This window comes from Megalobrama amblycephala, linkage group LG1, assembly GCF_018812025.1.
Source record: "Megalobrama amblycephala isolate DHTTF-2021 linkage group LG1, ASM1881202v1, whole genome shotgun sequence".
Lineage (NCBI taxonomy): Eukaryota > Metazoa > Chordata > Actinopteri > Cypriniformes > Xenocyprididae > Megalobrama > Megalobrama amblycephala.
This window is the reverse complement of record NC_063044.1, coordinates 53,068,007-53,093,143: the sequence shown is the minus strand read 5'-3', so window position 1 is coordinate 53,093,143 and position 25,137 is coordinate 53,068,007. Positions and strand designations below refer to the sequence as shown.

The 25,137-nt window shown below is 36.6% G+C and overlaps 2 protein-coding genes across 3 annotated transcripts in view; both read left to right on the top strand.

Moving 5' to 3' along the window:
- The first annotated feature begins 1,323 nt into the window (after window positions 1-1,323).
- Window positions 1,324-5,343, top strand: LOC125274496. Its single transcript, XM_048200940.1, has 3 exons — window positions 1,324-1,722; window positions 3,544-3,923; window positions 4,330-5,343. The coding sequence occupies exons 1-2, from the start codon at window positions 1,401-1,403 to the stop codon at window positions 3,915-3,917; spliced, it is 696 nt and encodes a 231-aa protein (XP_048056897.1). The 5' UTR covers window positions 1,324-1,400; the 3' UTR covers window positions 3,918-3,923; window positions 4,330-5,343.
- Window positions 5,344-13,443: 8,100 nt separating this feature from the next.
- Window positions 13,444-25,137, top strand: part of foxk2b (forkhead box K2b) — a 46,864-nt gene continuing 35,170 nt past the window's right edge. The window contains exons 1-6 of one of the 2 annotated variants that reach the window (XM_048200923.1): window positions 13,444-13,854; window positions 18,403-18,504; window positions 18,692-18,775; window positions 19,495-19,780; window positions 19,915-20,084; window positions 20,696-20,746. In XM_048200923.1, coding sequence (XP_048056880.1) covers window positions 13,673-13,854; window positions 18,403-18,504; window positions 18,692-18,775; window positions 19,495-19,780; window positions 19,915-20,084; window positions 20,696-20,746 — 875 coding nt within the window. In that variant the 5' untranslated portion in view covers window positions 13,444-13,672. Of the gene's footprint in view, window positions 13,855-17,885; window positions 18,136-18,402; window positions 18,505-18,691; window positions 18,776-19,494; window positions 19,781-19,914; window positions 20,085-20,695; window positions 20,747-25,137 lie in introns of those variants that run through there. The other variant, XM_048200916.1, reaches the window with a different exon arrangement.

The window sequence follows — 25,137 nt, the reverse complement described above, 5'->3', positions numbered from 1 at the left end:
ATACTCACAACGCAACCAAATACAGAAACGTGCTGCAAAAGTTCACGATGCAACCAAATACAGAAACACACTGCAAATACTCAAAACACAATCAAATACAGAAACACACTGCAAATACTCACAGCGCAACCAAATACAGAAAAGCAATGCAAATACTCACAACACAACCAAATACAGAAACACACTGCAAATCCTCACAGTCACAACCAAATACAACCAAACACACTGAAACACACTCACAACACAAACAAATACAGAAACACGCTGCATATACTCACAACACAACCAAATACAGAAACACACTGCAAATCCTCACAGTGCAACCAAATACAGAAACACACTGCAAATCCTCACAGTGCAACCAAATACAGAAACACACTGCAAATACTCACAACACAAACAAATACAGAAACACGCTGCATATACTCACAACACAACCAAATACAGAAACACACTGCAAATCCTCACAGTGCAACCAAATACAGAAACACACTGCAAATATTCATAACACAACCAAATACAGAAACACACTGCAAATACTCACAACACAACCAAATACAGAAACACACTGCAAATACTCACAACACAACCAAATACAGAAAGGTGCTACAAATACTCACAACACAACCAAATACAGAAACACACTGCAAATACTCACAACACAACCAAATACAGAAACACACTGCAAATACTCACAACACAAACAAATACAGAAACACGCTGCAAATACTCACAACACAACCAAATACATTTTATTCTTTCAGTTGCAGCATGTTGAGCTCTCTCGGCCACCGTACTTTTCTATCTGTTTTCTGCTTTCAAATTCAAATAGCAATCCTTCTGTATTCCTTAAGGGGTTTTCACCTTGCTTACATTAACAACAGTCTTGTAAAAAACAGGAAGTCAAACTGGCAAAAAAACTTTCTTTTCTCATCATACTATCCAGTCAGAAAGTCTCTGAGATTAGAAATTTAAGTCACTAAACATGACTGGACCAGAAAGATGAGTGTGGCTTTGGTAAACAGACCCAGATCTCTAGTTTGAATAACTTGAGCACACATTTGACAAGCAAATATTTAGGATGTACAATCTGACACAGAATCCAACATACTGAGGTATTGTTTTTCATTTGTAATTCAATTTTGTGCTAAATATTATAGGCTTTTGCAGTCAATAAAAAGGCAAAATGGAATGCTACACTCTATATAATGCCTAAATAGAAGTATTATCGCTGAATTAAACATGAAATGTAGTAGGAAGGCCATTTGACTGCATTGCTTTGCAGCCATCGTGACGTCACAAGGGCGTTCCCTTCATGTGCGCCAGGTGCGTCTCACCTGAGCTCGGCAGTTCTTCCGCTATAGCACAGGAGCAGCAGCATCCTTCTCCTCCTCCCGAAGATGAAGGAGCTGAGGTGCATCGGCAGCTGTTTGCCGTTATTCGTCATGGCGATCGTCTTCGACATCATCGGTGTGATCCTGCTCTTCGTCGGTATATTCGGTGACGTGCGGCGGAATGGCGTGTTTTACGGGGATTTTCTTATTCACACCGGCGCGCTGCTCTTGTTCGCCAGTCTGGCCTGGTGGCTCATGTGGTACGTGGGGAACATCAGGGTGGAGGATGAAAGTTTGGAACGCAAATCGAGCTCCGCGCTCAGCGTCAAAGAGATCGCGAGGAAACTCACGGAGAGACTCTCCAAACAACACCTGAAGGACAACACCGGTGAGAAGCGTTTTATTGTTGAAGCCACTGATGCTGCTTTCGATATCTCAGAAACCAAAACACCTGAAGACCCTGTAATGAAGCATTATGAACTTTTGTAATCTCCAAAGAACTATAATAGCAACTCAAGAATCTTATACATCTTCAAGAATCTTTTTTTTTTTATTTAAAAAAAAAAAGAAGAAAAGGCTAGAGCCCAGAAATATGGTGATGGTGAAAAAATGAGATGGGAAGAAAAAAAATAGGCTATTTAAATTCTGGATTCTTATGCTAATGCTAAAATAGGATTCTTGAGATGGAAATAATTAACTAGGCTAATATTTCAGTGCTTTTGCACGAGAACGCGAGAACGCACCATCTCATATTTTTCCATCTCATAGTATGTCCGTTTAAAGAACCATAGAAGAAAATGTACCACCTTGGGGGGCCGTTCACACAGAACGCGTTTTTCCGTTCCAGTGCGCTACTTTTCCATTGTTTTTCTATGTAAACACGCGCTAGTACGTCTTGCGCATGACATGGCGTTCTAAAAACGCGGCGCTTATAGTTCAACTTTTAAAATACGCGTCTCGAGACCTTGCGTTTTTTCCCCATTCCACTGTCAGCGTCTCGTGTTTTTCAAAGCAAAAACGCGTTCTGTGTGAATGAGCCCTTAAAGGGTTAGTTCACCCAAAAATGAAAATTCTGTCATTTATTACTGACCCTCATGTCGTTCCACACCTGTAAGACCTTCGTTGATCTTCAGAACACAAATTAAGATATTTTAGTTGAAATCCGATAGCTCCGTGAGGTCTCTATAGGGAGCAATGATATTTCCTCTCTCAAGATCCATAAAGGTACTAAAAACATATTTAAATCGGTTCATGTGAGTACAGTGGTTCAATATTAATATTATAAAGCGACAAGAATATTTTTGGTATGCCAAAAAAACAAAATAACGACTTATATAGTGATGGCCGATTTCAAAACACTGCTTCAGGAAGCTTCGGAGCATTATCAGCTTATCGAGTCATGATTCGGATCGCGTGTCAAACCACCAAACTGCTGAAATCACGTGACTTTGGCGCTCCGAACTGCAGATTCGACAGGCTGATTCATTATGCTCCGAAGCTTCCTGAAGCAGTGTTTTGAAATCAGCCATCACAAAATAATTCGTTATTTTGTTTTTTTTGGCACACCAAAAATATTCTCGTTGCTTTATAATATTAATATTGAACCACTGTACTCACATGAACTGATTTAAATATGTTTTTAGTACCTTTATGGATCTTGAGAGAGGAAATGTCATTGCTCCCTATGCAGGCCTCACTGAGTCTGATTTCAATATCTTAATTTGTGTTCTGAAGATTAACGAAGGTCTTACGGGTGTGGAACTGCATGAGGGTGAGTGAGTAATGACAGAATTTTCATTTTTGGGTGAACTAACCCTTTAAAGTGCATGCATCCTTATTCTTTTGTGTGTTTTTTTTTTTTTTGTTTTTTTTTTTTCTTCTCTTTTTAGTATTATAATTTTTCAAAAAATATAAATTACTATTAATATTAAATACTAAATTAAAAATCAAATAATACACTCTTAAAAATAAACGTTCTTTATTGGCTTTGATGGTTCCATGAAGAATCTTTAACATCTATGGAATATTTCCAGTCCAGTAAAGTTTCTTTGTAGTGACAAAAGGTTCTTTAGATTATTAAAATGTAGAACGTCTATGACATCACTGAGAAAACTCCCTTTTGGAACGTTTATTTTTAAGAGTGGGTCCATCTCCAGTCTGTATATCCTCTTGTGTGCATATCTATATATCTGCCTTTTTGTTTGCACAGGTGAGAAAACACTAAGCAAATCTTCCACCATTCGAAATGTAACATGGGGCAAATCCACCTATTTCCCAGGACACAAGGATTTTGAGTCGGATATGATCAAATGTGACGAACTTTCCAAAGAAAAGCCAGATGATGATCAGTTCATGTGCTACCAGAATCAAGGGTACGAGGACGAGGAGTCAGGCATAATCAAAGGACACAAAGCAATCGCAGAGGGTTCTGAATCAGATGCATCTCAGGACGAAAAGCCAAAAGATATCCAGTTCACCTTTTACCAGAATGAAGGGTATGAGAATTCAGAATCAGATGTGACCAAAGGTGGTGGAAAACCAGATGATCAGACAGAGTCACAGAGCATTGACGATCTGCTGTGAAAAGAGGTGAGTGAGCATTACCCTGCATCAAGTTAAATTCAACATCCATGTGACATGAACTCTACATAGTTTCATGCTATGCCCATGATATTTTCATAAATAAACATCCGTGTCTTATTTTAACTGCGGTGTAATTGTTTACCAAGACAAATCTAAACCTACAGTGTTATTTACATACGATCATAATGTACTACTACTTATATTTAGATGTACATTTTCTGTTTATTGTTAGTATTTTGATCATATATTTAGACCCTATCAAGATGTATTAATTGAAGCAAACTTACTAATTCATTAATGAATTTATGCATGCATAGTTTTACACATAATTTACATGGAAAATAGTTCTACTCATGAATGAGGCCTGATATCTTTTCACACGAAAGTTAAAGAAAACTGTTCTTTTTTCCAGGTCCTGAAACAATGACTGAATAGCCGAGAACCTTCAACTATTTGCAAAACATTTTCCATCCGCAGTACGTTTAGAGATACTGCGTACATTTCAAACGGGGTCTGAAGTATAGTAAAACTGATATATATATACTAAAACACAACTGTCTGTTATGGAGTGGTCAGTTGATATGAGTTTTTCAGCAATCTGGAAAGCAGTGTAGCTTATATAATGTAATTTAGTGGTGTTACTAAACTGGTGAAATAAGTGAACTCTTACTTTGCACTATATTTAATCAATTTTATAAGGCATTGGCAAAGCTGTTGACAAATGACCTCCAGGAGGTGGAGGTAACACCAGCCAAATGTTCAGAATGGCCAAATATGGCTCAATATACTGTATCAGTCGCTATTTCAGTGTGTGTCATTGTGTCCTTTTGTGTTGTGTTTCTGTTATTCTGTGTTGTTTTAAAGTGATACTCAGGTACAGCCCTTGTTTTTGCACATCCTCATTTGTAAATTCATGCATCGCCTCATGCATTGTAGGAATCCATTTCCCTTTCAAAGCGGCAGCTGGGCGTTCATGCAAACTGCTCCACAGAGTCGAGCGTAAGACTCTTGTTGGCCAATCTAAACTCCACCAAACCAGTCCGACAGCAAATACTGATCCAGCCTGAAACTGCAATACTTTAGTTTTAGTGGAAAGAGAATCAAATGTGCATGTTATTTTATTGTGGCATAAAAATATATGAAGGATTATATTTTCAGATCATGACATTTCTAGAGGTGTAACATAAGTATATTTTAATATGGAGTATATTTTCAGTAGTAAGGCAGTAGTACATGATGAATTGTGTGGTGTACTGTATGGAAATTTAAAACGAGTAATCTTGACATGCCAAACAAATCCTGAATGTGAACACTCCTGTATATTTCACTGTATATTGTACCAGTGCAATAAGAAGTTAAATCTGTCTTCAGCTCAAGATTGTATAAACAATCCACACTATCAAATTAAACCACATTTCATCCTTAATTACTGTATTTGTTTTTTTTTTTTTTTTGTTTTTTTTTTTTTGGTGTTGTTTGTAAGTCAAGCATCATTTGACACAATCATAGGGTTAGTGATTTGAACCCCTAACTTTGAGTAAGGTTAGCTGTCAAATTGAATGATGCCTAAAATCGTGTGCCTTGCTGAAATGTGCAATTGCTTTCTGTGACTACCAGAGTTGGGGAGTAACTACATGTAACTTAGTTATGTATTTAAAATACAAAATATGAGTCACTGTACTTTCATTACAGTTACATTTTTAAATGGGTAGTAATCAAAATTATATCCAGACAACAAGTTACAACAAAAAAAATATTTTAGATTACCAAAGTAAATACTTTGAATTTTAATGTCAATTATTTCATTTAAACATTGATGTAAATTGTGTCGGGCAATTCATGTAAACAGCAATTGGTTATTCTCCGACTCTGACAGTCTGCAGAAGCATCCTAAGCTGCATTTCTGCTCATAAGTTTCATATCCCTTGCAGAATATGCAACATTTTAATAATTTTAACAAAACAAGGATCATAAAAATTGCATGTTATTTTTATTGGATACTGTCCTGAATAAGTTATTTCACATAACAGATGTTTACATATACTCCACAAAACAAAATGACTGAATTTATAAAAATTGCCCCATTCAGAAATGTACATATTGAATCTTAATGCTCCTGTCATTAACTGGATGATCCATGACTGTTTTCATGTTTTGTGATAGTTGTTTGAGTCCCTTGTTATTGTAAAAAAGGTTATTGTGACTTTTATCTCACAATTCCGACTTTTTTCCTCACAGTTTCGAGTTTGCATCTCTCAATTTTAACTTTTTTACCCTCAGAATTGTGAGATTTAAACTCACAAATATGTTTTATAAAGTCAGAATTTGGATGATATAAACTCACAATTGCAAGTAATTTAGTCAGAAGTTTGAGATCAAAAATGTGCAATTCTGACTTCTTGCAATTGTGAGTTTATATCTCAAAATTCTGACTTTTTTCTCACAATTCTTTTTTCTTGCAGTCGCAGGTTTATATCTTACAATTCTGACTTTTCTCACAATTCTGTCTTGTTTTTGCAGTTGCGAGTTTATATCTCAATTTGCACTTCTTTTCTCACAATTCTGACTTTTTTCTCGCAGTTGTGAGTTTATATCTCACAATTCGCACTTATTTTCTCGCAATTTTGACTTTTTCCTTGCAGTCGCAGGTTTATATCTTACAATTCTGACTTCTTTTCTTACAATTCTGACTTTTTTCTTGCAGTTGCGAGTTTATATCTCACAATATGCACTTCTTTTCTCACAATTCTGACTTTTTCTCACAGTTGCAAGTTTATATCTCACAATTCTTACTTTATAACTCGCAATTGCAACTTTATATCATGAAATTCTGAGAAAAAAGTCAGAATTGTAAAACGAAAACTCACAATTACTTTTTTGTGTTTACATATTTATTAGTATTCCAAAGTATTTACATTAAGTTACAAAAATACATTACAAATAACTTTTTAAAGCATGTATTTTGTAATCTGTAGTGAGTAAAATACATTTTAAAAGTAACCTATTCAGCCCTGGTGACTAATACAGGTTGTTTGAGTATTACATAATAACTCAGAAAACAACTTGTAATGCGGAATCTACAAAGGCTTTTCTCTGTCTGTAGAATTATCTGAATCTGTTCTTCTACTTTACAGTTGTTGTTCTAGTGGATCCACTTTCATGGTCAGGAAAACAGTTTGTAGAAATAATATGAACAAAAATAGATTCTTGACGTCTTCATCATGCCTTTACAGGCGGTTGAACTTGTTTTGGTGGTTGCATACCTGCCATCCAAAAAAAAAAAAAAAATGCTCTACGTAAGAATGTGGGTGAGTTGCTTCATAAAAGCCTTATGAAGAAAAGATTTTTGTCATTCATTCTTCAGGCCCATCAGCCTGCTGTACGTCCGTTGGCTCTCCTTACCTGAGCTTCTCCAAGATGGACTGCAAGGAAAGAGTGGGACGCTGCTTCCTCTTTCTCTTCTTGGCCATTCTGTTCGATGTAGTCGGACTGCTTCTTTTCCTCATTGGTCTTTTTGCACCTATCAGTTTTTGGGACTTCTTCATCCTGTCTGGACCGATCATCATCTTTCTTAGTCTGGTGTTTTGGATCTTTTGGTACCTGGGGAACCTCACAGTGCCGTACCGTGAACTACTGCCCAAGTGAACCCGGATAGTAGGAGGAATATGGACTGGAGAATTCGAAAATATGAACTTTTGGAAGTCGAAGGGATTCCGGGAAACACTTGAACAACCAATAATGATGTGTCATGGCTGGAGTCAACCATCATTGTGCCAACATGTCTTTTGGAGTTTAAAGCTTGGAAATTTAAAACCTTAACAGTGTTCACCATCTCAGGATGCTTCCAGAATGGGAAAAATTGAGTGAAATCATGTCTGTGAATTTTAATGGCAGAGATTTGACTAAAAATTATAGGAAGATTCTTCAATTAGATCTTGAATTCTTCATTTTTAAACATTGAATTTTTCCTGATCATGAAAGACTTATTGTTGAGTATCACATACAGAGTTCTTGACTCTTTTTGGGAGATCCTGCCATGCACTTTATGGAAAACATTGGAAAACCTCAGGCTTGCCCATGGACACTGATTACTGCATTATACTGAAAGCTAATTATTGATTTACTGTCAATGTCTTGCCTTTTCCACAGTTTTAACTTCATTTACTGGCTAACAAATGCACTATAATTAATCTTGTCATTATAACAAATAAGAACAGAAACTGCCAATGCTGAATGTGAACACCTGTATTGAATTATACTGTGGTTTACTTTGAATGTTTCCTATAAGATTAATTTATAAAATGAAGTTCTTGTTTGGTCAATGACAGTCAGGGGCGTCGTCTTTTATGATCTCATGTTTTGGTCAGATGCCTTCTGGAAACCAGATGAACTGGAAATGCCAGCACAAATGTCAGCATTGAATGTGAGAGAATCCACCCTGTATGTGTGACTCAGGATATTTTTACTTTGTTATTTTGCATAAAGTGCTTCCTGTCATGGTGTCCACCATGTTGAGATCATATGATCAGACCAATACACAATTCTCACGGTGATACGACAGTTCAGCGTTCAGTTCTGAAGACATTTTTGTTTACTTTGGACAAAGTAATATCATACCAATGTAAGTTCTGGATACTGAAGCAAAAACAGTTGAGACTAACTGAGTTACGTTGGTGGTCCAATGTAATTTATCAGCTAAATCAATTAAATATTAAGGTGCCCCTATGCTTTGTCGGATATCACCTTTCATGCAGTGTGTAACAGCTTTTTTTGAATGTAAAAGGTCTGCAAAATTGTATGGTCAAAGTGCACGATTCTGAACTGCTGAAACGAGTCGTCAGCAATTCCAGTCTCGTTTCCTGTTAAACACCTATGTAACAATGTAACAAATTTGCACAATGCCAGCCTATGGTCTTCATTGGCTGCCCGTGAACGACGTCTGCCTTGACCCTCAAACACTAGTTGTAGCTAAAGACTGGAAGAGTTTGGTTCATGTTGTCGACATGCTAAGAAGATGCTGTTTTGCCACTTTGATGGACTGCAAAAGGATGAGAACTCGTACTGGAATTGATACGGAAAAACCGACGCCGTCATTTGTATTACTGTGTATCAAGCACTTCAGAGCTGAAATTCAACACATGCTGTAAGTGGTAGACCAATCACAACAGACTGGGTCATATGACCAATCAGAGCAGAGTAGACCAATCACAACAGACTGGGTCATATGACCAATCAGAGCAGAGTAGACCAATCACAACATACTGTGTCATATGAGCAATCAGAGCAGAGTAGACCAATCACAACAGACCGGGCCGTCTGACCAATCAGGGAAGATTCTGCTCTCAGAAAGGAGGGGTTTAGAGAGACTAACATTGATCTCGCTTTGGCTACTCTGGGGTGTGTTTCCCAAAAGCATCATAAGCCAACTATGGTTGCAAGTTCCATTGAATTCTATTGGTAACGACGGAACTTGCGATGATGGTTGGCTTTGGGAAACGCACCCCTGGTTATCCTCACTGTATATGAACAACAAAATATAAAACACAACACTGCCTCTTTTTCGTTTTCATTTTAAATGTGAAACCAGTTAATATGTGTTTCAGGCAATATGTACATATACTCTGATTATCTTCACTGTATGTGCGTATATGTATCTGTAATAAAATAAAAAAATATATGACATAAAACAACCAGTCAGTTTTAATGACTTAATAAGCAACTGTAGTTTTAAGACCTTTAAGAGAATATCGCAGATCTTGCATTAAGCCTATTTCATGTCTGCATAGTTGGAAACAGACATGAAAAATACATGTTTTGATACCAGAGCATATAGTAGAATATATGTAATTGGTTAAAGAAATCAATAACATGTAAAAGAATAATCATGTAACATAAGGCATAAAAAGGATCTAGAATTTATAAAGAAAAGATTAATAACAACTCAAAACAAAGGGAATATTAATAAAATAAATGAATAAAATAGGCTACATCAATAAAAAGAATAAAACTGAATAAATTCAAATATGAAACATTTTGCATACACCAACAAATGTTTCCAACAACGGTTGAAGGGATAGTTCACCCAAAAATGAAAATTTGATGTTTATCTGCTTGCCCCCAGCGCATCCAAGATGTAGGTGACTTTGTTTCTTCAGTAGAACACAAATGATGATTTTTAACTCCAACCGTTGCCGTCTGTCAGTCAAATAATGCGAGTGAATGGGAATTTTATCAATAAGAGTCGAAAAAACTTGCATAGACAATTGCATAGATCATTTTTTACCTCTAAAACACCACAATGTCCAACTGCGTTCAGCACTCGGTTAGTGAGGTCTGATTGCGCTCTGACAGCGGCAGTGATGTCTAGCACTCATTAAAGTATAAGCGCGAGACATCACTGCCGTTGTCAGAGCGCAATCAGACCTCACTAACTGAATGCTGAACACATTTGGACATAGTGGTGTATTAGAGTTAAAAAATGATATAAATACTGTTCGGTTTCTCACACAAACAGATCATTTCGTGTCTTAGGACATCAATGTGTCGTCACGAGCTGCAGGGTTTAATTTGGATTTGTCTATGCAAGTTTTTTCGACTCTTATTGATTGAGTTCCCATTCACTCGCATTATTTGACTGACAGACGGCAACGGTTGGAGTTAAAAATCATCATTTGTGTTCTACTGAAGAAACAAAGTCACCTACATCTTGGATGCCCTGGGGGTAAGCAGATAAACATCACATTTTAATTTTTGGGTGAACTATCCCGCAATTTTAACCAGTGTAATGGCCCGTGACATTGCGTCGCCTGTCAATGGTGTCAAATCCGTATTACCCCAGTTTTACTTCCGTAGAAACCATGGCAACACAGTGCGTCTCATGAAACAAGTGGAAGTAGTATTTGTAGCGTCTAGCGGTCCACTCTGTTGTTTGTTTTTCAAATTATGGACCATGATTATTCGTTATCGTTTGCAGCTTCTGTTGCCAAAGGTAATTTAAAGAAACGGAAACGTACGGGTAAATCAAATGACCCAAGAAAAATTTGGGACAGGAAGAGAGCTAAAACAAGGATTAATATTGGTGTGACATTTCCAAGGTGGAGAGAGCTTTGCGACAAACTTTGTATAGACAGAGACGCCGATCTTGCACGTGTTTTATTAGACAGGTAAGCAGTTGTCATATAGTAAACAAAGTACTATACAACATGGTTAGTTACTGTTTGAAAGTCTTGCTTTCTTCATTTATTGCGAGTAAGTAACACATGTATCATATGCCTCAGAGACAACATTGTTTTGTAAAGTGGCTAATATAGCAAAATCAGACAAATATTTATAGAGTCTGGGAACGTGACGTCAGCAACGCAATGCATTCTAGGACTTTAGGTCACCGACAGTACAGTATAGACTGGGAAATAGTGGAGGTAGATGTTAAAATCTATATTATACAGTTAAAACATATCAGAATGGTGAATGCTGGCTGTGTTATGAACTATTTGCATATACTGACCAGCGTGGAAAACGGATGTGAAATGGAGCGCCATTTTGTCCCATTTTCGGGACATTCTAAAATGCTTAGCGTGGCTTAATGTGAGTAAACATCATACTAATAAACCATAATATGTACATAAAAGCAATTGAGCCCAGAATTTGAATGCAACGCGTTTAATTTCACGTTAAACGTTTTCCTCCCATAGAAACTATGCACAGCAAAGAGCCCAGAATATGAACAAAATGCGTCTTATTACACATTAAAGGTGCTCTAAGCGATGTCACACGTTTTTAGGCCAAAACATTTTTTGTCACATACAGCAAACATCTCCTCACTATCCGCTAGCTGCCTGTCCCCTGAACGCACTGTAAAAAAACGCGGTCTCTGTAGTCGCCACAAGCTCCAAACATGGCAACAAAAACAAATTGGTGCAGTCTGGACCACTAAACATAATAAACATGCTCTAGCCAATAACTGACAAGAATGATTTGGGGGTGGAGTTTTGGGGTTAGTGCGCGTGCATATGAAGGGGGGGGGGGTGTAGAATAGTGATGGGAAGTTCGGATCATTTTACTGTCTCAGACTTTTGAGTCTCGTTCAGCAAAATGAACGAATCTTTTTTCGAGTCATTTCGTTCATTTTAGCAAAATGTAATTAAAATGTTACGTGTTACTTCCCCAACACATCTACTACTTATGCAAACGCTGATCACACTACAAACAATACAAAACTACAATGCTATAGATAGATAGATAGATAGATGATAGATAGATAGATAGATAGATAGATAGATAGATAGATAGATAGATAGATAGATAGATAGATAGATAGATAGATAGATAGATAGATAGATAGATAGATAGATAGATAGATAGATAGATAGATAGATAGATAGATAGATAGATAGATAGATAGATAGATAGATAGATAGATAGACCGACCTTTATTGTCCCCTAAGGGAAATTTGCTTTCACAGACTCTGATAATAACAGCAATAGACAGAAGACAAAAAATTTGCTAAACCAATGCAGTCTGAGCCAGAAAGAGAATTGATCAGTTCATCTTTCGGGTTTTTGAGTCGTTCCTTAATCACGTGACAGACCCATACGCTAAACCAATGCAGTCTGAGCCGCAAAAAGAATTGATTAGTTAATTTCATTAGTCTTTCAGGTTTTTGAGTCGTTCCTTAATCACTTGACAGACCCATACGCTATTTCTGACGTTTCTGTCACTAGTTTTTGTTACTGTTTCTTGAGGATCTGTGGTGTGTTATTATTTTATATATAAATAAAGCCCAGTTATAAATAAAATATTAATTTATCTTTTTGACTGTCTAACTGTAAATAAACACTAGGCTATATAATAATATAATAATCCAAGCCTACAACACAAAGTATTTCTAGTTTGTTCATTTTTACTCCAATTTTGAGTTTGCTGGTATAATAATTGCTTTTCCTAGGCAGACTTGACATATTGGTCTAATATATGTATAAGAAGATTGCTCAAAAGGGACATAATGACATAAATTAAATGACATTGGTTTAGCTTATGGGTCTGTCACGTGATTAAGGAACGACTCAAAAACCCGAAAGACTCATGAGATGAACTAATCAATTCTCTTTCCGGCTCAGACTGCATTGACTGAAACAGGTGAACCAGAGATTGTATATAATGGGGAGGTAAGAGGGTCTGTATCTCTTACCATTGGAAAAAGCGTAACGGCTAACTTAATCACGTGTGGCTCCTCTCAGCCTATCATGTAATGGCAGTGACGTCAGTCGCAACATTCCCTAGTCTGCCTTCTCTTAAAAAAATAAATTATCAAGCTAAAATCTACACATAGTTCCCAACGAAAGTATTGTTTAGTGTAAAACATTCTTAAGATTGGCAAACAATCCGTCCATTAATTAAATGATTAGCTATTTCCCCACAAAAGCTGTTTAATCAGCATAGTGAAGCCTCTCATCCATTGACTTCCATTCAAAAAACAGCCTTCGGTCTCCTTCCCTGCGTACCGCGGGGGGCGGAGCGTTAGCTTTAGCCGTTACACTTTTTTGGCTAAAGGTTGCAGGCTTGCCTTCCAGTGGCTTTGGGTGAACTACTACTAGCAGTACAGAACCTATAGAATTTTGCACATGCGCGACCGAACGAATCAGCCCCCGAGACGACTCGTTCTTCCCGAGTCACATTAAAGATTCGTTCAAAATGAACGACACATCACTAGTGTAGAAGAGAGAAGGTTAAAGAGGGAAGATTATGTGATCTTGATATGGCCGAAACACGACCAAAGAGACAACGTTCTAATGAACACCTGAAAAAGAAAAGGGAAAAGGAGAAGGAACGCGGAAAGTCCCGAATTTACATAGGAGAAGCCTTTGAAAGGTGGAGAGAACTCCGGCGGCAGAAGGGCTTCCAATCCGACATTCAGGTGGCTCTTTTTTTGCTGGAGAGGTGAGTTAAATGCGCGTTCATGACTGTTTCAGGAAGCACGGAGGGGAGGGGGAGGAGGATCTAGCTAGCCTCTGTTTTGTTTGACAACACTTCCAACGTCAACAGGAAGTTACTCCACCCAGGATCGCTTAGATAGGGTGACCAAACGTCCTGTTTTCACGTCCTGTCCTGGCCGTCCTGGTTGTTTTTTATAAAGTGATGAAAATGTCCTGGTTTTCATTATTTTTCATTGGGCCATTACATTTACCGGTGTTACGAGATTTTCGGTTTCCGAAGGCGGAGCAAACATGAATATTAATGAGTAAATATTCATATATTAATACACGTGCAACCGAGAATATTAGTTCAGATTGTATCTCAAGACATTAGTGGATTATTCCATAAAGGTAACTCAGTTTAGTTTAAACAGATAGCATCGTGTGCTGTTCAGGTCTCACATACGCTCGCGCGCTATCAACACCCGGGTGATGACGGCGTAAATGACTGGACATTAGAGCAGACGGCACTAGCTGTTAACAGTTTACAAAGAGTGACTGTTTTGTCCACGCTTTTTGATTATCGTTGTTGTAACGTTTTGCGCATCCATCGACTGAACATACATTATCTGAACTCTGTCTGTCTGTTTTCCATGTTGCTATTTTAAACAAACCATATTAACGCTGAGCACTGGCTGATGGCTGCGTGTCTCTGTGGTGTACGTCATCACGCCAATATTGGCCAATCGCGTTCTGCTCAATTTCTAACGGCTGCGCCTCAAGTCAGTGAGAAATGTTCACAAAGTAATGTATATATCCTGAAATACCGGAAATGTGTTTAAAAATCATATCACCGTTATCGAAAAAAATTATATCGCGATATATATTGATATTGAATTATTGTCCAGCCCTAATTTAATGTGTGCAATTGTACAAAATATTTGTGTACAATATTTTTTTTCAGGATTATTTGATGAATAGAAAGTTCAAAAGAACAGTGTTTATCTGAAATCTAATCTTTTGTAACATCTTTACTGCCACTTTTGATTGATTTAATGCATCCTTGCTGAATAAAAGTATTCATTTCTTTAATTTCTTTTCAAAAAAATAAAAATAAAAATTCTTACTTGACCCCAAACTTTTGAACGGTAGTGTATAATGCTACAGAAGCTTTGTATTTCAGATAAATGCTGTTCTTTTGAACTTTCTATTCATCAAGGAATCCTGAAAAAAAAAAGTACACAACTGTTTTCAACATTGAAAATAATCATAAATGTTTATTGAGCAGCAAATCAGCATATTAGAATGATTTCTGAAGGATCACGTGACACTGAAGACTGGAGTAACAATGCTGAAAATTCAGCTTTGCATCACAGGAATAAATTACTTTGTCAAATATATTTAAATAGTACACAGTTATTTTAAATTGTAATAATATTTCACAATATTACTGTTTTTTACTGTATTTTTAATTAAATAAATGTAGCCTTGGTGAGCAGATGAAACTTCTTTTAAAAACATTAAAAATCTTAGTGGTTCCAAATTTTGGACTGTACTGTACATTTCTTTTTAACTTTCATATTTGTTAAGTAACAAAAAAACTGCTGGGAAAGATCAGCTCTACAGCAAAATATAGATGGGCAAACAAGGAGGATGAGGAAGAAAAACAGGATGAAGAGGAAAACGAGGATGAAGAAGAAAACTAAAGATATAGATATTTTTTATTAGTTAGTTTTTGTAAGTTTGTGAGAGCTATTTTCTGTTAAATTTGGATTGCTAATATAGCAGAGGTATTTTTTTTAGTTATTAATTATTTTTCTAATACAGTTGAGACATTATTTATATCATTATTTCATTCATTATTTTTGAAACTTGTCATAATAAAACATGTTGAGTAACCTCTGAGAAGCCTATCTGAATTTGTGTCTTTGGTTATAGATAGTATTTTGTAATATGATAATTTTCTATCCATACAGAGGAGGCATCAATCTATATTGTGTTATTTTATCTGGCAGATATATCGGTGCCACTTAGTTATTACAAAGTGCAATAGAGAAATCACTCCTGTGTGTGGTCCGATAGAAGGCGACTGAGCGATCGAATGAACACAAGAGATTCAAATATTAGTCCATTTATTCTCAGCAAGTACAAGCAGCTCTTTAAAAAATTAACGTAAATACAGTCATCTGGTGATTTGTATTTTTTGTCATTGTAGGCTCTTGAGCATGACCTAAAACATGGCGGCGACTACCCAGAATGCAACGCGCAGTGACGTAGTTTGCCAAGCTCTATTGAGAGAGAGAGAGAGCATATGTTAGGCAATAATTTATTTGTTAATCTCCGCCCCATATTAATTTAAAAGACCTCCACTAAACTGATAAAAAGTGCAAACAAATAAACAAATAAATAGACGAAACATAATGCTATGTACAGGACCAATGATGATGTGCTTATTTTTATGTCCAAGTGCATTATTTCCTTTTAAAATAATTTGATAAATGAATGACATGATGTGTCACCTTATTCTAGCTATTTAGTTTGAATTAATTTTCAGTAGGCCTACATTCAAATAATAAATAATATTTTATGTTTTGGTGTTTTACATTTCTAAAATGTCAGGTGGCGCAACCGTCCGCACAAATGAATAGACTAAAAAAACTATTTAAAATGGTGTTATAATAATAAGAATGTCAAAATAACATACTATGTCATCATTTTATGTTTAAAACCTTTCATATATACAAATTGTGCGAATATCAGTACTTTTAACGCTGTTAAGATAATTGAAAACTTTTGTCTTACACATACAGTTATAGCCTATTTTACTTTGTTTGTACTTCAGCAACGATTTTTATCAATATTTATCCATTATTACTTGCAAATAGTGTGGGTTCATTCAAATTTACTTTAAGTATGATTATTTTAAACACGTAAAAATGTGCAGCTTTAAACCGCCAAATAATTTGATAAATAATCACATATCAGTAACAGGCTAATATAGCATTAAATGTCATGTTCCTTGCAGCTAATTCATTATGATGATAAAAAAAAGTGTGAGCAAACGTACAGGTAATACAAAAACTAATTAATTACCGCATTCATAATCATGATTCATGAATTCCACTCATCTCTGGATGGTAAAAACGACATCTTCCATCGTTCCACTCTCCTTCATAGCGTCATCAAGCTTCGCCTTTGTTTTTGTTTTGAAAACGCGACCTCTGGCGGCGAAAACGTATTATCTATTCAATTTCTTACGTTCCGAATGTGATAATGTCATGTGATTTAGGGTATGTTTACACTACAACAATGTACTAAAAACAGGAATTTTTTTCTTTGTACAGATGACAATGTTATCAAAACTATCCCCGTTTACGCGGATCCGCAAAAATGACTAAAAATGCTGTATTACGCATACCAGACAAGTAGATGGCGGTGTCACTTTGTAAAGAAACACTATGTGTCTGCGCATAAGCATTCTTTACGCACTCGCGCCAAACGCGCATGCCTATTCACTTTATATTTACAGTTTACTGCATTTTGATATTCTTATAATTTCCCTATAGCGGCTAATAAAGTCTCGCACATTCACAGAAATACCTTAATTCGCGTTGACAAATAAGATGTATCTAAACACGTAATACACACATGCATGCCGTCACCGTTTTCATAGATTTGCGTTTTTGCAGTTTACACAGAGATGATAATGGTATAGTTTTCAAAAACTTGCACTTTGAAACCCGTTTTCAAAAGTTTGCATTTTCAGGCCACCAAAACGCAGTTGTCGTGTAAATGAACGACCAAAAGTTTTCTGTTTTTAATTGAAAATGGTGTTGTGTAAACAACCCCTTACTCTGTTTTTGATAAATCCAGTATTCAGTATATCATATATTATTAATGTTGTCAGTAAATTCGTGATTTAAACCAACAAATAATAGGTCAAAGTGAGCAAATGGCTGAAAAATAGACCGCGGACTTGGCAACCCTGCGTGTCGGAATGTCTGTTTTTGTTTTGGTCCGTGTGGCCCCGCCCACTGCCCGTTCAGCCAATAGTATTGCGTCACCCCGGGTTGCCAGAGATGGCGGTTGACACAGTTGCAGCCATGGAAGACAGCAAACGAACCGAGTCAGAGATCGCAGGCTCTAGCCGACCTAAAAAGCCTCGACATCCATCTAAAAAGCTCTATGACCTGAAGTACAACAGAAAGCGGATAAATCTTGGAGATGCGTTTGAGAGATGGAAACAGCTTAAAGCCCAGAAAGATTTTAAAACGCATGCAGAGTTGGCTGATTTTCTCCTGGATAGGTGAGCTAAAGTTAGCTAGCTGATGTATTCAGGATACTAGAAGGAATAAGTCAGTTCAGCATTTGAGTGCTCGCATTCACACTCTGTGGTTCGTGGCGCATGGTTATCAAGTATTTGAGACGCAGTGTTTACCACAAATCCTCGTGAAAATTGATTTATTAATGCGAATGCGACTGAATGAATGTGGCTAGCGTTAGATTGTATACTTTAGTTCAACGATGTGTAATTTTCTGTGTAAATAGTTTGATTATGGCACACTCTTTTTAGATATGAGGGTCTGAACACCTCCACCCCTGGTAAAAGACATAAGCGTTACGGGAAGACTCCTGCACAGTTCAACAGTGGATGTCCATCAAGACTCTCAGACAGGTATGAAAATAAGTATGCAGCTAAAATTAAGAAGTTTGATGTTGTTAAATGCATGTTAAATGATGTTAAATGCAATTTGGGTACATTCTGAATTACTTTTTTGAAATAAAAAGTTGTAATATTTGTAATTGTAAAATGAATTTTAGGTTTAGTATGATTCCTTGTTTACTAATCTCAAATGTGCCAGTTACGGAACAGATGATGAGGAAGAAGAGAAAACTGAAGGTGATGACAGCCAAGATGATGAATTTGTTCCTTGTTTTTATACACGGTACGTTGCATATTGCTCTTACCAAACCAACCAGTTGCTGGCTGAATTACTTAAATCTATAGTGTTGTTCTTGTGTACAAAGGGAAGAGTCTAAAGTCACTAACAATATTTAAATGGCAATTTTTTCCTTGCAATGTACACACACAAACTGAATCTCCATTAAAGGATAGTTCACCCAAAAATGAAAATTGATTTATTCACCTTCAAGCCATCAGACGAACACAATCGTAGATATATTTAAAAATATCCTTGCTGTTCCAAGCTTTATAATGGTAGCGAAAGGGGAGCGTGTTTTGAAGCCCACCCCCCACCAAAAAAATGCATCCATCCATCATAAATATACTCAATACAGCTACAGGGGGTTAATAAAGGCCTTCTGACGAGGCGCGATGGGTTTTTGTAAGCTTCTGGCAGACAGCCATACGCATTGATTTGCGGCGGAAGAGTAAACTCTGACCCGACGTAATGACGAATGGTTGACGAGGATTTTGATATAAGAAAAGAGGAGCTTGAGTTTGTTGCACAGCCCTGTTTGTTTGAACCAGAGAGAGGCGTAAATCATGGGATAATTTTCATTTTTGGGTGAACTAACCCTTTAACCCCATTTGCAACAGGAGAAAATGGCAGCAACATGAATATGAGCTTGAGATGCTTATTGGCTAAACCAACATGTCAACTTTAAATGTGATTAATTATTAATATATTTCATGCACTGACAGTCTGCCAAAAATCGGACTGGATGAGACAGTCGACATAGACATCGAGCTTCCATCCACTCAACCGCCCGTCTTTCCCTCTCCACCCGAGGTCTTCACCGAGGACGACCTAACAGGAAAACATGCATCCATCACCTATGAAGAATGTCTAAAGCAGCTAGCAACGTTCCTCAGGCTGCCAGTGCAAAAGTGCCCATACAGGTGCACTGTCAGTCATGTGGAGTGCCAATGTCGTCCCCCCTTTGAGGTCTCCATCACATCCAGGGGTACGGCAAGCATCATGCAATGGGTATGTAAATGTAACCATACACTGCAACCAAGTATTTGCAGTGAACATGTTTTGTTTTCATGAATGTCAATCACTTGCATGTGAGAATATTAATTATAAAAGGATGTTTTTTTTCCCCAACTCACTGCTCTCAGACCTGTCCCAATGGCCACGTTGTGTGGAGGTGGAGCTCGCAGCCTACAGTGAAATGCGGGATACAAGCGGGGGATTTCATGTTGGCCACTAACATATTGCTTTCTGGGAGCAACTATTCCAGCATGGGTATGACAAGCGACGCGAGGTTGGCATGTCTTCTGCTGGACAGGTGTGTGCCGGTGGTTTGCTGAAGTATCGACTTTTCCATTACAACAAATTTGGTTCATACAGTTTATCTACACACTAAGTCCTGCTATCAACCAATGCAATGGCAGGGCATACGGTTGATATATTTTGTCAGGGGCAGGAGGCAGGCTTTGAATGATTTTACTAACATTAACTGAAAAACTTTTGGATGCCACAGATTCCTAAAATTTAAAATGCAGCTATGTATTTTTAATGATGAAGCCCATTTTACACGGAGTATAAAACATTTACAATGTAAATGTGTAAAATATTATTAGAAAAATATTTATTCTCTATAATGTCACATTATTATGTTTTTTTATTATATATTTATCTATTTATTTAAGTAAATGTGTATTATTTAATTATTTAAATAATTTTATTTTTTTTAAATAAATTTTTTAAAAATATTTTAATAAATTATAATTTAAAAAAAATTTTTTATACATATTTACACTTTTACACTGTTTTTCTCTAAACTTTATCTAAAAAGGCTCTCCGGCATATAAGAAATGATTAGTTTCTGTGTTCTTGTGTTCATTATAGTGTTGAAATCTAGTGTATATGATTTATTATGTCTTTCTGTTCACACAGGGAAATGGCAGAATCTGAAGACATGCTGTCAGCAGAAGAATCAGAAGACAGGTAGCGTGTTATTCAAATTATTACTTGACAAACATTTGATTTATCAAGGTTGGCAGTAATTTACCCTATTTATACCTGTAGGAATTGTTTATGCAAAGATAGTTTTTGTACATACATTGAACAAATGATTTTTGATTTGTGCGAGTACAGAGGTGAATGGGGATGATTTATTTATGTAATTCCGTTTGGTGCCGCTACGATCGCTAAAATACACTTTTAATAATTTAAAGTTAAAGAGAGCGTATACATGATTTGTATAATTATATCATATAAAATAATATAACTGTTATGAACTGTAAAATACCATATGCATTCAGATAAATCCTATAATTCTGCTTCTAAGCATTTTGTTTCAAGATGTCTGAAATGTAGGGCTGCGAATCTTTAGGTAGACAGCGAATTGATTAAATTCATGATTCATAGGTTTTCGATTCAATTCAAGAACGATTTTTGCAAATTCCGAATGATTTGGGACGATTTACAATGCGTTTCAATGCCATTTGATTAATGACTTGATTCTGCATTTTTTTTTTTTTTAAAGTGCATTCATGGGATTATTTAATTGCTTCCCCTAATGTGTCTTAGTCAGGGTGTGAATTACTCCTTGACCTTCAGGGGTTCAGAAATTGAGAGTAAAAAACCTCTTTTGTCCATTGTTAAGCCTGGAACACACCAAGCCGATGGCCATCGGGCAGTTTTTGTTAATCGGCTGACTAAGTTTTCTCAGTGTGTTCCGCACCATCGGCTGAAGTTGGTCCTCGTCGGCTTTTTTCGGCCGATTCGACATGTCGAACGGACGTGCTACTTGGCCATTGGCTGTCGAGCGTCGGTTTGGTGTGTCAGGGCAACTTTGGACCCAGGCGCTGCCGACGTGAGCCAACCCCGCAGTCTGCTTTCGTCGCCACTAGTTCGTCGGCATCGGCTTGGTGTGTTCAGGGTTTTAGATATGAGTTTATTTATTTATATAAGCTAATAAATAGCTTATTTAATAGCTGGTATATGTAGAAATATACATAAATCAAGATTTACCAGGTAATCACTATCGGATCACAATTCATTTGATTCTTAGCATTTTAAATCAATTATTGACCAAAACAAACGATTCATGATTCAAAAGGGCATGTGTTAAGATCAATGCATATGCATTGTTAGGATTTGTAATTGATGTATCAAGAAAATGACAATTATTACTCCCCTACTGAAATGTTGCCACCAGATGTTTATTTACAGTTTAGGGCAGTGGTCTCAAACTCAATTCCTGGAGGGCCACAGCACAGTTTTGCTCCAACCCTAATCAAACACACCTGATCCAGATAATCAAGGTCTTCAGGATTACTAGAAACTTCCAAACAGGTGTGAGCTGGAGCTGGTTGGAGCTAAACTCTTCAGAGCTGTGGCCCTCCAGGAATTGAGTTTGAGACCACTGGTTTAGGTGTTGGCATATATTTTGTTGATTCTTGTAAGAGCTGCTAAAATGCCATTCTGTGTAAATGGGGTGCTGTCGTTAGCCACAATCTCCTAGTAGCGTTATTACACAGATTTCCTAAATGGTTTCTGTAAGAGCTTTCCAATGTAATTGTCGGCAAGGCTTTCAGGAGTGCTGATTATTGATCGCTACTCTCTTTATTTGAATAACCCATGAGATTGTGCATCCTGGTGGACATCGGTAGATACAGAAAATACCACAACGAGTATGTGTGTGTGTGTGTGTGTGTGTGTGTGTGTGTGTGTGTGTGTGTGTGTGTGAGAGAGAGAGAGACAAGCCATAAAGAAGAAGAGATGCTAATGACGGTGATAATGGGATGAGCCCAACAAAACAAGAAATCACATAAAGACTGTGTTTCGAATTATCCACATAATTAATGAGCAAACTAATATAATGGCATAATCTAATAATTCCTGCTTGTTCAATATGTTGTTGCTCTAAAGACCACATGACATCTTAATGGGAGTTTTATGGTTTATATATATATATATGTGTATGTGTATATATATATTTAACGTTTTCAGACTTTCTCTTTGTGGTAAATGCACCAACAGTATTAAGGACTCCTCTTGTTCACTGTAGCGTTTACTGATTTTTGTACAATCAAATGCCCTCTAGATTCTAGAATGAACATGTCACTCATTTCTCACAGTCCCTTTACTGAATTAATCTGTTAGTTTGATATGCATGAGGGATATTTCACCATTTTACAGAAGCACTGACTTTAATTAGCTTCAAAGCCCTTAGATTACTGACTCCACCTGTGCTGTGGCAGAAAGAAATTCAGAAAACACACATGAAACAAACATTACACTCTTAAAATTAAAGGTTCCTAAAAAAGGGGGTTTCACAGTGATGTCATAGAAGAACCAGAAGGTTCCTCAAAGAACCTTTCAGTCAACCATGTTTTTCTTAGGTCTGGGACACACTAGACAATTTTCAAATCTTAAAGGGCACCTATTATGCCCCTTTTTACAACAGAGCTTGCATGTGAAGTTTTTGCTTAAAATTACCCTACAAATCTTTTTTTTTAGCATGTTAAAATGCCACTTTTGGGGGGTGAGCAAAACCCCGCCATTTTAGTGTGTGTCCCTTTAAATGCAAATGAGCTGCTGCTCCCGGCAGCTTTCAAGAAGAGGGCGGAGCTTCAAGAGCTCATACCATCAACAAAATAGGACAATCTCATGCACTGAAAATGTCAGAAACTGTCAGTAATGGTGTTCAGTTCAATCCAGAGTCAGACAATGATGACTACAGAGCCAGAGAATATGTTCTGCATGGAGATAGACCAGGTATAGTTTAGTTTAATTACAATTATAACTTATGTTGTTGTCTTGCTTTTATTAGTGTAAGCCTGTTGTAGCGGACCTTGTCTGAATGATGCCCAAAACTTTACTGATGAGTTTTATGAAGTTTATTGTACATCACACAAAAGATGAAGCGTCTGTTTTCACTTCAGAAAATCACCATAAGAGCTGAATAAAACAGTACAAGAAGTGCGCATGCTGAGGACATCTGCTGGTTAAAGCCGTGTAAATGCATCAAGAACAGCAAAAACATGTTGTGCACACTTTGAAACCGCAGCGCGTGAGCTTAGAATAAACAGACCCTTATTGTTTGTTGGTGTGGTTATAAACATGGTTATCATTATAGTTACCATATATGTATCGTTCTTGGTGTGAACGGGCCTTAAAAGCACGTCCGTGGACTTTGTTTCAGATCAAAACTTAGGTTGAAATGCATGTGTGTAAGAAATAAATATATATATATATATATATATATATATATATATATATATATATATATATATATATATATATATATATATATATATATATATATATATATATATATACACATGAATTTGTGTATATCTGAAACAAATTTGCAGAAATGCAGGTTGAATAGGATTTCAAACCACATATGATTTTAGCTCGAAACGGATTTGTAAAAAGTGCATTTCTTTATTTTTTTACCATTCACTCTTGCTAAATATGATTAGATTCAAATTGGATAAAAAATTGAATTTGGACTAACAGTGTGAACAAGGCTTTTGTACTAGCAGTGTTGAAAATATGGCATATTGAACAGTTTCTGTTATTGGTGGAGTGAAAAATGGGGGTGGGGCAAAAGGGTTCCACCATTGGTGGAAAGAGGATCTGTGAGGACCAATCAGAAAATCCTTGGAACTTCGCAGCTACATCATTTCCTTTAAAGCTATTTTGAACACGAAGAAGATGGTGGTAAGAGAGATTTTTCTATTGTATCATCTATTGTATTGTTGGCTTACTTATTCTGCACATTCTATTCTATCTATATTTTATTACTATTTCAAACATATTTTTATGTCACAGATATATTTATACCGTCTGAGAGGTAAAAGCCTTTTGGCTCCACAGGAAGCTCAGACTTTGCTCAGTGAATGCATTTTTTTTTTTTTTTTTTTTTTTTTTGTCATGATTTGAGCGTTTAGAAACAAAATTTTATGAGACAGTTGTTGTCAGATTTCATTGATTTCAAATGTGAAATTTCATCATAAGCTTGGTGAACAGCTTTGGAGAATTGGATATTTCCCCATTCAAAGAGATAGGAGCTGTACTTGCATGACTGAAATATCTGCCCGAGATGAGTTTCAAAGATGGCTGCCGAGTGAAATGTCTTGCCTTAAAGGGATAGTTCACCCAAAAATGAAAATGATCCCATGATTTACTCACCCTCAAGTCTAGATGTATATCTTCTTTCAGACGAACACAATCAGAAATATATTTAAAAACATCCTTCTCTTTATAAAGCTCTTCCAGGCTTTATAATGGCAGTAAAGGGGGGTTGGGATTTTGATGGAAGTCTGCCAGGAGCTAGATAGAAGTTTTAAATATGGAAATTTTTCTTACAAAACTGCATCGCC

Coding starts and splice junctions, on each gene's coding strand:
- LOC125274496 (XM_048200940.1), top strand. CDS start 1,401: ATGAAGGAGCTGAGGTGCATCGGCAGCTGTTTGCCGTTATTCGTCATG. Junction 1,723..3,543: donor ACACCTGAAGGACAACACCG/GTGAGAAGCGTT, acceptor TTGTTTGCACAG/GTGAGAAAACACTAAGCAAA.